General features: G+C 48.7%; 3 protein-coding genes across 5 annotated transcripts in view; 1 reads left to right on the plus strand and 2 right to left on the minus strand.

Annotated features, from left to right (window-relative positions):
- Positions 1-5,189, minus strand: slbp (stem-loop histone mRNA binding protein). 2 transcript variants are annotated; one of them, XM_084469414.1, is made up of 8 exons: positions 5,068-5,189; positions 3,870-3,977; positions 3,385-3,501; positions 2,825-2,887; positions 2,495-2,632; positions 2,166-2,321; positions 1,120-1,228; positions 1-780 (listed from the first exon to the last, which is right to left on the minus strand). In XM_084469414.1, the coding sequence occupies exons 1-8, from the start codon at positions 5,124-5,126 to the stop codon at positions 724-726; spliced, it is 807 nt and encodes a 268-aa protein (XP_084325540.1). In that variant the 5' UTR covers positions 5,127-5,189; the 3' UTR covers positions 1-723. The 2 variants fall into 2 exon arrangements, with proteins under 2 accessions (XP_084325540.1, XP_084325539.1); XM_084469413.1 differs by having other exon boundaries at positions 3,870-3,983; positions 5,068-5,182.
- A 722-nt stretch (positions 5,190-5,911) lies between these two features.
- Positions 5,912-10,966, minus strand: tmem129 (transmembrane protein 129, E3 ubiquitin protein ligase). Its single transcript, XM_084469816.1, has 7 exons — positions 10,681-10,966; positions 9,905-9,963; positions 8,987-9,244; positions 7,775-7,935; positions 7,295-7,454; positions 7,142-7,214; positions 5,912-6,158 (listed from the first exon to the last, which is right to left on the minus strand). Exons 1-7 carry the CDS (start codon positions 10,883-10,885, stop codon positions 5,977-5,979), a joined length of 1,098 nt encoding a protein of 365 aa, XP_084325942.1. The 5' UTR covers positions 10,886-10,966; the 3' UTR covers positions 5,912-5,976.
- A 992-nt stretch (positions 10,967-11,958) lies between these two features.
- Positions 11,959-13,179, plus strand: part of atoh8 (atonal bHLH transcription factor 8) — a 7,866-nt gene continuing 6,645 nt past the window's right edge. For both annotated transcript variants that reach the window (XM_084469369.1, XM_084469370.1), the window contains exon 1: positions 11,959-13,085. In XM_084469369.1, the coding sequence (XP_084325495.1) occupies positions 12,441-13,085 (645 nt within the window). In that variant the 5' untranslated portion in view covers positions 11,959-12,440. The remainder of the gene's footprint in view (positions 13,086-13,179) is intronic.

Genomic DNA, 13,179 nt, shown 5'->3' on the forward strand with positions numbered 1-13,179 from the left:
CTTTATTTCAAAACAAAATTGGAAAACAAATCTATAAAAACAGAAAAGTACAACAGCACCTTTAAACAAACAATTATATAATTCAAACCCAAACCCATTTTTGTGTACTGCAAGAAACTTTTGCAATTTTGTTTAATTTTTGAAAATAAACATGTTAAAAAGCCGCTAGTCAACATTATTTACAGATATGCTCGGTTGAACATTGAAGGCTTTAAATCAGTTCAAACTAGCAACACAACATACGTCTTTAACAAGCCCAGTGTTCACTCTTTTTTCTTCTTCTCAAATAAAAATAAACTGCGAAAACTAGAGGGTTATCAAACATACTCAGTGCAATAATGATTTGGTCAACTTTGCATTCATAAAAATACTTTTAAGAGCTTACAATGTAGACACTGACTACATGTGACAGCGCCAAGAGGTCAATCTACACGGAGAAACACCAGCCCCGATAGTGATGACAAAGGAAGCAGAAACAAAGTCGATCCAGGTTTGAGGCATTATGAGACATTTCATCCTTTTTCCTTAAGAAAAATAAGGAAATGTGTAAATGACAGCCATGGAGTGACGGTAAGGCAGGTCTAAAGCGGATCACAGCTGTTCACAATTAACAACGGTTGGTTGTATTTTTTTCCCCTCTTGAAATTAAATGAATCCTAAATACAAATTGGGAAAATAATTTCCTGATTTCAGAAGCGGATATGTACTGAGTGTCTTCAGACGTTATTCTGCTGCATCCTCCGTCTTCATGACTTTGCTCGGAGTGCCGGCACAATCGTCCTTCAAGAGAAGAGCAGACAGAGGATCAGAGACCCACACACAACTCAGCGATAACCTACGTAGAAACTCCACACGACTCAGTGATAACCTACGTATAAACTCCACACACGACTCAGTGATAACCTACGTATAAACTTAATTTGCGGTAAACCATAGAAGTTTTTCTATAAAATAAAAAGTTTAAAAGAAAGGTGCTCAAAAAAGGTAATCACTGCTAAGCTTAAGTCAACTTTCAAAGTAATCCATTATCTGATTCATAAGACGATCCCAAAAGGCTTAAGGGAACACTTTAAGAACGCAGTTTAGACAATAAGGCAGTAAATAATGACCATAGCTCACCTCTAACGAAGGAACCGGAAGAAGGGAGGACGAAGTGCTGCTGCGGGCCTCTGGGAGCGTCGGGAAGTCCAGCTCGATGTCCATCACATCGTCCAGGTCCAGCTCCTCACTGAGGGACCGCAGGACACGCATTAGAGGGGAATACCACATCCGATGGGAATACCACCTCCATATGAGGGGAATACCACCTCTGATAGGAATACCACCTCCATATGAGGGGAATACCACCTCTGATAGGAATACCACCTCCATATGAGGGGAATACCACCTCTATCTGAAGACCCCACAGAACAGCCCCAAGTACTCTGGAATACCAAGCGCAATATTCCCCAAAAAATGTGTTTGCAATTCCTTGGCGGATCACGTGACCTGCATATCACGAGAGTTGTAGGGGCTGAATTTATCTCGTTAAACAAATGACTATATGACCATTCTTATATAAAACAGTGAGGTGCTGTAGTGGATTAAAGAGCAATCATTGAGCGATGTTAGAAATCAAACAAATCAAACAACCGTCATTAACCCCAAGGCATCAAAGGCCTCCTCTCTCCCGTCCTCAGAATAAGACCCGCGTTCACGCGCTGCCCTCATCGTACAGCCGGAGGGGATTGGTAGTACATTTGGATTGTTGATTATTAACAAAAAAAACCTATCCTAAAAGCCCTGAAGGACATCATGTGCTATTAAAATGTGATGACGTTCACTGGAAGGACCACCTTCTGTTGTCAGTGACATGGGGAAGGAGACCACCATCAGCATCACTTCTCCACACCTTTGTGACCTGACATCAGATTAGGCTCCAAGACGACATGGATGTCTTGAGAAAACCGTATGTTCCATCACCCGTTCAGCCTATCACGGACCCTCCGCTCACTGGAGAGGTCAAACCGGCCCTCAGCAGGAGTCACACCGGTGAACTGTGACCATCGACAGCGACAGCATGACACGATGGCCACACCCTGAACCAGCAACCAAACTATTGAAAGAAGAAGGCTGAGTACGGTGCCTACAGGATGTACTTTAAATCCACATGTTGTCCTTCTTACATGTCGTTGAGGTCTCTCTCCTGGCCCTCCTGGGCGGGGGGGTCCCAGGCGTGGAGCTTCACCTTCCACAGTTTGATCTGCTGGTCCCAGGACCGCCGGCTGTACTTCTTGAACTTGTTGGGAGTCTTGGGATGAAGGCCGGGCTGCCGCAGATGTCTGCTCACAACAGACGGCTCATATTAGGGCTGGAAACCGGTTTTCATTCATTTATCTATAATGCCAGAATTGAATCTTGCAAGTAATGAAAATATTTCAAGTTTCAGACAAGAACAACGTTGTTGTGTAAATGTTTGCATTTCTGGTTCAGAGCACATTGTGTTCAGACTTACTTTGGGACCTCTGTGACGTATCTATCGTAGGCTAATGTGTTCTTTCCATAGTTGATCTGTTTCTGTCGTCGTAATAAAACGGATTCATCCGTCTCCATCTCCGCGCTGGTAGGAAGGGGCGACTCTCTGGAGTCAGAGCTGAACACAAGAGGAGCGTTAGTCCATCGAAACGCTCAACATCGTTAAGCAACAGGTCATCTCTGATGGCATAGACTATAGTGACGACTAAATAAGATATTACCACATTTAAAACAAATAAAACAGTGGTTTTGGGTTACTGGCTCGTTTAGACCTGTTCTGTGGAAGTGTTATCGATGCACTAAACCGTACCTGCCAGAAGAATTCTTCCTCTCTCGCTGAGAGAACTCTGCAGCCAGCAGCCTCCTCCTGTAGCTAGAGCAGACGGGAGGTCAATGAGGAGCAGAGCAGGCCTGGACAACAAAACAATTAACTATCGTATCGTGATAAGACTTTTGATCAATATAAAATATGTTCAATACATATCGATAAGAGACTGGACCACCGAATCTAGCAGCTGGGTTTGTTACACAAACACGGTTCCATACTTATTTACAATATTTGAGTGTTTTTCATTGTTGTATCGACATTGGAGTATTGATCAATGAAGAACAGTGGAAGGTCGTATTAAGTGTTAAACAGAAGTGTTTAAATCCAGCATGGTAATTCCTAGTCTTTTTAGGTCATTAAAATTATCAATAGTTATCGATATCGATCAATATCATCAAGTTATATCGATATGTCTTTCAGCCATAACGCCCCAGCCTGTGTCAGAGCACTTCATGAACATTACAGGCAACCACATCTATTCCTCCCTGTACACAACACAATGCTGCTTCCCATACAGCCCATATGAAGCCAGGTGTGTTTACCGGTGCATGTCCTTGTGAACATCCTGTATGAGCTCCTCCTCCTTCTCCACCTGGCTGCCCCAGTCCGACTGCCTGCCACAACGAGACAGCGGCCCGTCACTCTCTGGTGTGGTGAAACTAGACATCATGACACACAGGGAGAAGGCATGAGGCACCACAAGCTGTCACTTCCGCTGTCCATCTGGGAGCTAAAGACGTGCAGCCCAAAGGCAGTGAATGTAAAGGTTGACCAGCTATGCATGCATACATACATACATACATACATACATACATACATACATACATACATGCATGCATGCATACATAAGAGAGCGAGAGATTCACTCGATAGACTAATAAAATAGAAGCTGTTCAGATGAAAAGTTCAAATAATCCATCTGAATAGGTTAGTTAGTCTCATTCCAGTGTTGTCCGTTTCTCTTGGTTATCACATCTCATGGGCTTAGGAAACAAATGAACTTTAGTCCAGCTGCTTTGAGCCCTACCTGGCTGGTCTGTCGTCGGGGTGTCTTGGGGGCTTCTCGTCGTTGTCCTCCCTCTTGTTCCTCAGGCTGCCATCGGCTCCTCTCTTCCTGCCCTGAGACCACGGGCCGCTGTCCCTACAGAGAGACGGAACAGAGCCGACAATACAATGAGACCACGGGCCGCTGTCCCTACAGAGAGACGGAACAGAGCCGACAATACAATGAGACAACGGGCCGCTGTCCCTACAGAGAGACGGAACAGAGCCGACAATACAATGAGACCACGGGCCGCTGTCCCTACAGAGAGACGGAACAGAGCTGACAATAAGACGGGTCTGCAGCATCCCGCTGGTGCCCCGTACGGTAATGAGGTGTGTACCCGGTACAGCAGGGCGCCCGTACGGTAAGGAGGTGTGTACCCAGTACCGTCTACGGTAAGGAGGTGTGTACCCGGTACAGCAGGGAGGTGTGTACCCGGTTTCCAGTGGAGGGCCAGTGGGCCACAATTGAATCTTGGGGGAAGATCGTGGTTCAAAAGGTTACTTTTGCAGTACGTTAAGTTAAATACGGGTCTATATAGCATGCGTGTGCAACATGAATACTATCAAAAAGTAATTTTGAAAATCAATCAATGTGGAATAATGACTTGAAGCAGTATGAAACGTTGTACTACATGTTTATCTGTGCTCAGACTAACACCGGGTCTGGGGTCGTAACACTGCGTCTCTCCGCCTCAGACCAGGAGGAGATGCGCAGTAAATCAGGAGGGACACGGGCTGGTTCTTATAGGTGGGGGGCTAATCTATCTAAGTTGTTTCATATGATAGCCTGCACCCGACGGTGTAGCCGGACAAAGTGACCAGCTAACTCAAAGCTAACTCAAAGCTAACTAAAGGCTAACTCAAAGCTAACTAAAGGCTAACTAACGTTAAACAAATCTCCGCGGGAAACAGAACCCGGCGCGGGAGATCCGGACCTTCAGAACTCTGTGTATATAGATATAAAGATATATATCTATATAGATATATATCTATATAACTATAGGCTGAACGCATCCAGTGGCGTTAAGGCAGTCCTATTTATATCAAACACGGTGAATACAAGTGCGCTTACAACCGGACGGCTCCACGTCGGGTCATTTAATCCTGGTATTCCTGGTACTCCTGGTATTAAGTTATCATAAAGACGTCTTATGGAATGGGCTGCAGTCACAACTCACCGGTTTTCAGATTCTTTACTTTCGGCACCAGAGCGTCCATTTCTTGATCTAAAAGACATTTCTCGTTCAAAAGGTCTCTGGTTCAGTGTTCGGTCTGCAGGGCTGGTGTATGTGTGGCGCGCTAAGAGTGTGTGTGGCGCGAACTGAGTGTGAGCAAAGTGAATAGAAAACCCGCGCTACGTCAACAATGGTCACGTGACCGGAAAAGGTAGTCCTGTGACGTTTAGCTGCTCGTCAACCAATCACGCGGCAAGCAGCACGACCGCATACGCAGATGTGTCCACCAATCAGATCTTCATTTTGAATCATTGGGTCATTGAAATTATTTAATCGAAAATGTTCTCCATTCTGAAGACTTATTTTATGAATATAAAAAGATGCATCCAATACAAATAACAGTATCAGGTTTTTATTGAATTGTATCCCCTGCTTTGAAACCGCACTGGAACATTGTTCAGCCATGCATTGAACCGTATAAAAATAACACCCGATATAAAGTCTATAAACTCTAAACATTGTGAATGTAAAATTGTAGACACATAAATAATGATTGCAATTATATTTCATGTACCTATCTCTCCACAAATGGTTATATAGAGATAATATACATCAGGCTGTACAGTACTACAGTACAGTACTACTGTACTTATTGTAGAGCTCAATGTTTCGTTTCCTAGAAACCACTTTGAAGCTCCACTGTTTAGGTTTCATTCAGTGAAGAGAAAACGTTCAACATGACCCCCCCCCCATAAAACCTCCAGACAACATGACCCCCCCCCCCCCCCCCCCCGCCTCTCTCATGCCCCCCCCCCCCCTCTCATGACCTGCCCCTCCCCTCCCTCAGCGGGGGGTGAGTGGCCCCACCCCTCTCTCAGCGGGGGCTGACCCCCCCCCCCCCTCTCAGCGGGGTCAGCGGACCAGGCACACGTCCAGGATGCAGAAGGTGGCCCTGCAGGTGGGGCAGGGCGCGCGGCTGGCCAGCCAGGTGTGGGGGCGGTCCTGGTCCTGGCGGCTGGAGAACCAGCGGCCCAGGCAGGCCGCGCACCACATGGGCCGGCACAGGCACCGCCGGCAGGCCGAGCTCTCGTTACCTGGCAACAAGACGGCCCTTGTTACACAGGAACGCCAACCACCCACTGCACTAGGCTTTAACCACCCACTGCACTAGGCTTTAACCACCCACTGCACTAGGCTTTAACCACCCACTGCACTAGGCTTTAACCACCCACTGCACTAGGCTTTAACCACCCACTGCACTAGGCTTTAACCACCCACTGCACTAGGCTTTAACCACCCACTGCACTAGGCTTTAACCACCCACTGCACTAGGCTTTAACCACCCACTGCACTAGGCTTTAACCACCCACTGCACTACGCTTTAACCACCCACTGCACTATAAAGTAGTGAGCTCCTTTTTTATACTTAGCATTTTTAGTCTATTATACCATTCAAGTTAATTCATTAATTAAACGACAATACCACATTTTTTGATGAAAGTGTTAAATATCCACAGAATCGAATTGTTCTACTTAAATAAATGAGCAGTCCTAATGGTGTGTTCCAGATGCCTCGGTTCACTTGTGATGTCACTTCCTGTTATAGCGTTCCCGTTGGTCTTTGTGATGGTGTCGTGTCATTGGCTAGTCGTTGTTATTGTTAGCTACAGCCTCTTTAGCAAACCAGCTCCAAAACGGACAACACAACTTTACATTGTGCTGCACGCACAGCAAGACCGTGCAACGCATACATTGGTGACCGGAATAAAGTTGCAATGTAATCAAGTGTGTAAGAGCATTTAAAATCAACATTAAAATGACCAACGTGGTACAAATATAGAGTAAATAAATCTCTTCACGGGCGCAGACATTTTTGTTGAGAGCGTCATCACTGAGCTCGGTCTACTCTCAGAATTCCGAGGGGGCGCGACCAAAAGGGGGCGTGCCTCTGAGAAATGCTGCAAGAAAGCTGGGAGATTTCCCCACTTCCGAGGTATCCGAGGCATCTGGAACACACCATAACCCAGAGGAGGGGCTCTAGCGGAGGGGCTCTAGCGGAGGCTCCTCCTGCACTGACCTTCTTCACAGCAGAGCCTGATGAGCTTGGCTCCAGCCGGGACCTGCATGCAGCCGATGCAGAGCTCCACCTCCTGCAGACCAAGAACAGGACGGAGGCGTCACCATCTGCCCTGTAGCAGGAGGAACGTCTGCATGTAGCGCTGATACTCACCATGTCCCTGGGGAGCAGGTAGGGCTGGTTGAGGGCAGCCTGAGCTCTGAAGGTGTCTAAGAAGAGCTCGCTGATGGTCTGGTGGATCACCACGTTGGCAGCACTTCTGATGGGAGCGTGCAGCTTCTCCCTCAGCTCGCTGTATTCTGTGGACATCAACCTGCACACATCATTGAGGACTAAATGTAATACGATAATACCTGTATTACTGTATCAACTCTTGTAGATATTACAAGACAATGTAAATATGTGAGGCTATAGATTTATGATTAAAATGAAAATTAATCATTAAGGGTTGTTGAATGAGAGCTGACTAAAAGCATGACTTAACAATTATTAGTCATGCTTTGGAATAATAGCAACATTTATGTACATTCAGAGTTCAGTTAACAGAAAGGTAGCTGGCAAAAAAATCAGGAGATTGCGATCCATAACAAGAGGCAACAATTCTGAAAGCATAAAACCTTTGTTGACCGATACCTGATATCAAACGGGCTGACGGCCGGGTTGATGCTGGCCACTCTCAGGGTCAGGATCTGAGTGGGGGTGGTGGAGTCGGGGCTCATCTGGTGCTGTCTGGACCCCGTCACCGTGAGGTGGGTGTCCGTCTGTTGTGCCACATGGACGTAATATGTTGTCACCTGTAAAAGGTTTCAGACAAATGAATTAAGAAGACAAGAAACGGCATTCCCTCTCCTCTGCCTCAACACATTCTGCGGGTAATGAGGAGAACCAACTCATCTGCAGCACTACTACGGCTCACTAATACTTTAATGTAATGACAGAACTAACATCACAGAACTCTCTAAAGTCATGGACATGTGATAGGACAATGGTGGGAGGAAAGTGCTACGCATGCAATTAACCTTGAATTCCATGTTGAATATGAGAAAAACTTTGATGCATAGCATGCATAAAGAATAAGTCCGAGGCCATATATCTGTTTCAGATTGTCATGGGGTCATCGGTACAACACACTTCATAGAAATCTGACGTTTAACATTTATTGGTAGCCAGCTGTCTACTCTAAGCAGACAAATCAAGTGATGCTCCAGTCTGCTCAAAGGGATGGATCACAGGATCTAAAAACATCAAATAAACATCCAATATCACAGAGGGATGTGACCACTGCCCCTGTAATACTTTCAGATACCTCCAGGGCATTTGTATCAAATGATGGAACGATATTCAATGACACCAAAACTTAAATGCACACCTTAATAACATAATTAGAAAGTAAATGATGGATTCCTGTTCACTTCATGCGTCAGTACGCCCCCACTACGCTCACCTTCATCACCCAGGTGTCAGTACGGCCCCCCACTACGCTCACCTTCATCACCCAGGTGTCAGTACGCCCCCACTACGCTCACCTTCATCACCCAGGTGTCAGTACGCCCCCACTACGCTCACCTTCATCACCCAGGTGTCAGTTCCCCCCCACTACGCTCACCTTCATCACCCAGGTGTCAGTACCCCCCCACTACGCTCACCTTCATCACCCAGGTGTCAGTACCCCCCCACTACGCTCACCTTCATCACCCAGGTGTCAGTACCCCCCCACTACGCTCACCTTCATCACCCAGGTGTCAGTACCCCCCCACTACGCTCACCTTCATCACCCAGGTGTCAGTACCCCCCCACTACGCTCACCTTCATCACCCAGGTGTCAGTACCCCCCACTACGCTCACCTTCATCACCCAGGTGTCCGTCACGATCACCCTCGCTCCCGGAGCTCCGGTGGCAAACTTGTCGATCCTTCTGAACTCTGTGTTGATGCTGGTTGCCACGGCGCCCCAGCCCGGCCACTGGGGCCCGGCGTGGGCCTGCAGAGCCCTGCTGATTGGATGGTTGGACCACTGGCGGCGCGACCAGTAGAAGATCAGAGCCCAGCTGAGCAGCTGGAGGCCGAGGGACACGGCGAGGAGGGCCTGCCAGCGGGCGCTCACCTGGAACCAGAACCCTTCATGAGTCCTTCCTGTGCTCCTCACGACGAGATCATACCACAGCATTGTTTAATACTTCATTTAGATCAGTCAATTTGCCCCAAATAAATTATTAAAAACAGTCAAACAGAGCGTTGAGCAGCTGCTGCCTGATGAGCTCAGAGCTTCACCACTGAAGAAGACACCAGCGGCTCTAGAGGAGCAGTGATGGTACAAAAGACACCAGCGGCTCTAGAGGAGCAGTGATGGTACAGAAGACACCAGCGGCTCTAGAGGAGCAGTGATGGTACAAAAGACACCAGCGGCTCTAGAGGAGCAGTGATGGTACAGAAGACACCAGCGGCTCTAGAGGAGCAGTGATGGTACAAAAGACACCAGCGGCTCTAGAGGAGCAGTGATGGTACAGAAGACACCAGCGGCTCTAGAGGAGCAGTGATGGTACAGAAGACACCAGCGGCTCTAGAGGAGCAGTGATGGTACAGAAGACACCAGCGGCTCTAGAGGAGCAGTGATGGGGCTGTTTGTACCGCAGTGTGGAGTCAATTGAAGACATGATAAACATCTTAGTTAGGAAGGGCCCTGATTTTAGCCCCACAATTCATATGGAGGCAGCAGATAAAGCAGAAGGACACGAGAGACGGTGACGAGGGACGGGGATCTGACCAGGTTGATGTAGGGCAGGTTCTTCTCTGGAGCAGCTATGCACATCCCAGCGTAGTACCCTGAAAAATAAATAAACACAAACAAGTTGTTGACATCCCTGCAGACCTCGTTTAGTATGAGCTTCTAGTGACCGAGGCTCCCTTTAAAAAGCTGCACACAACCAACAGAGACCCAGACTTTAGAACGCACAACACAACCAACGTCAGGACCAGAGCAACACACACCAACACACACCCTACAACACAACCAACGTCAGGACCAGAGCAACACACACACCCTACAATACAACCAACGTCAGGACCAGAGCAACACACACCAACACACAACCAACGTCAGGACCAGAGCAACACACACCAACACACAACCAACGTCAGGACCAGAGCAACACACACCCTACAACACAACCAACGTCAGGACCAGAGCAACACACACCGACCAGAGCAACACACACTGACCGGTACGGCCGACACACACAGTTTTTATTTATTTTGGCCCTCTGGCCTCCCTCTAGCACCCCCTGGCCTCCCTCTAGCCCCCCCCCCCCCCCCCGTGGCCTACACCGTAAGCTTACTTCAAATAGCTGTGTGTGTGATCTATAGTAACGGCCAGTAACGGCAGTAACGGCCCCCCGTTACTGTGTTATTATACTGACTTAGTTCCCAGATCACAAGTCCATGCATAACTTAAGAATTGACTCCTGCTTCACCTTTTAACAAGAACAACAACAGAGTAGGTGCTGTATTGCCATGCTACCCAACAGGGACACTGGTTCTCACCGAGGGGTATTGAGCAGTGGACCAGCAGCGTGACACTGGTCCTCCTGACGTGGTACTGAACGAAGCCAACGTCCTCACTGCCCAGCCAGGACGAGAACAGGTTCTGGACGGTCAAACCCGCCGAGCGAAACTCGTTTGGGGTGAACACAAAACAAAACGTAAACACTATATAAGCCAAAGTAAATGTCACATCGGGAGTTTCCATTGTACATGTGCATTTAGGAAGCTGCACGTATCATTTTATGCTATTAATTTGTGCTTGCCGAGCTGAAGCGGAAACGTCCCTTTAAACGTCACCGACCCGGAGCAGCAGACCAGCGGGACTTCCGGTGACAGAGATTGACCTTAAAGTAAAAGTAGACTAATATCATAAATTCTTATCCGCGGAATCCGGTGTCGTATCATATGAGTCAAACAGCCGCCGAGGTCGTAGGCTACTTGATTCACATAAAAATATATATATTGAGGTAATGTCTGTGCTCAGTTAAATCAAAGACCAAAAGGTTGATGTAATGCGCAGTTTGTGCCACACAGTGGTGCTGTCTGGCCACGAATTAGTATTTTAGTATTTTTTTTATTTTTTTATTTTATTTTCTTTATTGTTATTATGTTATAAATAGTTATCATGTTTATGCAATACTCATAATAAATGAGAAAATAGTGGCTCATTTTGATATTTGGCAAGGGTGATTATTTGGGTTCCGTATGTGCGTGTGTGTGTGTGCGCGCGCGTGTGTGTGTGTGTGTGTGTGTGTGTGTGTGTGTGTGTGTGTGTGTGTGTGTGTGTGTGTGTGTGTGTGTGTGTGTGTGCGTGCGTGTGCGTGCGTGTGCGTGTGTGTCTCCTCCACATGTGAATGGGACGGATTCCCTCTCGCCACCCCGGGCCGGCTGTCTGCAGGCGGCAGCACACGGCCCGTCTCCCGGCTGCAGTCGGTTCTGTGAGGCGTCGGACCACCGGAGGAGGCGCGGCTCCACGCTCACAGCGGAGCTTCTTCTCCTCATGCGGACTGATATTTATAACGACCGATATAGAGGCGGTACAGATAAACCTGTGACGCCGTGGATCATTTGGTATGTTGCTATGCAGACAGGCTGGAGCCAGAGAGGAAGAGAGAGGGGGGAGAGAGAGAGAGAGAGAGAGAGAGAGAGAGAGAGAGAGAGAGAGAGAGAGAGAGAGAGAGAGAGAGAGAGAGAGCGGGGGAGAGAGAGAGAGAGAGAGAGAGAGAGAGAGAGAGAGAGAGAGAGAGAGAGAGAGAGAGAGAGAGAGAGAGAGAGAGAGAGAGACTGTAACTCTTGGATCACAACAATAAATGTAAATGAATAGAACACAGCTTTATGCAAGTGGCATCTGATGGGAATCACTTTTTCTTGAAGCCCACATCGGGTGTCGGCGTTGCGTCGTTCGGTACCGCGGTGGATTATTAACCCGCCTGTCGTCCCCAGACTCACTGGAGCCACTGCTGGCGGTAGACGCAGCGCTCGGCACGGCTCTGTTTGGACCATGAAGGGAGACCAGTGAGGCTGGAGTTGGACTACAACTCTATGGATAGGAGCCCTGATGCCGACCGACCTGAGCCAGAGCCAGAGCGGGAGGACGGGTCCGCTCGGAGGACAGTAGAATGGAGAGGATCCTGCAGGTGGGGAACGTATCGATCTTCCCTCCTGGTCATCACTTATCAGGGAAGCTGCTGGACTTTTGAGAAGCGATCTTTTGATTGATTCATGTTATCCGAGCTTCGGACAGCCATCATCCCGCAGACATGAGGAACCCTCATGGGGCCGACGACTGGAGCAAAGCCGACAGCACCAGAGCCGTCGGGCCGGCGGTGTCCGTCCCGGGGCCGAACAAGAAGTTCAAGAGGAAGTCGCGCCAGCCCAAGCGGCTGTACAGCAGCGCGCCGGACGACTCCGCCGAAGACTTTCAACAAGACCCCCTCCTGGAAGAGGAGAACCACGAGGAACTGTGTGGACTAGGGCACCAAGCCCCGGTACCGAAACACTCCGCCACCGACGGTAAGCAGCCGGTACCGTCGAGCCAGAACGACGCCTTAGACATGAGGATCGGTCATCACGTCCCCGCCATCACCGCCAAGTTGTCCCAATCCCCGGTGTCTCAGCTGCCTCACCTGCGCACCTCTCGCTGGTTCACTTCCGTTTCCCATCTCCAGTCCAATGGCAACACGTTTGTTCCTGCGCTTGGGTTCCCTGCATTGAACACGTCCAACCCCAGCCACGACCCTGCACCCATCACCCACCACCCGCACGCCCACCCCCAGGACCGCTCACTGCCCGCTCACCTCAGCGGGGGCCCGGAGAGAGGCGACAGAGCGGTCACTGTATCGGGGTCCGCCGGAGCCTTCCGGACCGACGGGCACTCGTCAGACAGCCAGGACACCTCGCCCCAGGTAGGGCCTGGAGCCGGCTCACAGCGACGCTTCAGTTCGGTCTTGAGTTTCATGAAATCTAAAAGTTAAGGTCCCTCAAATAGAGCTGTATATT

Source organism: Micromesistius poutassou, assembly GCF_964030765.1.
Source record: "Micromesistius poutassou genome assembly, chromosome: 6".
NCBI classification, from domain to species: Eukaryota; Metazoa; Chordata; class Actinopteri; order Gadiformes; family Gadidae; genus Micromesistius; species Micromesistius poutassou.

Coding starts and splice junctions, on each gene's coding strand:
- slbp (XM_084469413.1), bottom strand. CDS start 5,126: ATGTCTTTTAGATCAAGAAATGGACGCTCTGGTGCCGAAAGTAAAGAA. Junction 3,502..3,869: donor CCCGACGACAGACCAGCCAG/GTAGGGCTCAAA, acceptor CATGATGTCTAG/TTTCACCACACCAGAGAGTG. Junction 781..1,119: donor TTCCGGTTCCTTCGTTAGAG/GTGAGCTATGGT, acceptor CTTCTCTTGAAG/GACGATTGTGCCGGCACTCC.
- tmem129 (XM_084469816.1), bottom strand. CDS start 10,885: ATGGAAACTCCCGATGTGACATTTACTTTGGCTTATATAGTGTTTACG. Junction 9,245..9,904: donor ACCTGCCCTACATCAACCTG/GTCAGATCCCCG, acceptor TTCTGGTTCCAG/GTGAGCGCCCGCTGGCAGGC. Junction 7,936..8,986: donor CGGACACCTGGGTGATGAAG/GTGAGCGTAGTG, acceptor AACCTTTTACAG/GTGACAACATATTACGTCCA.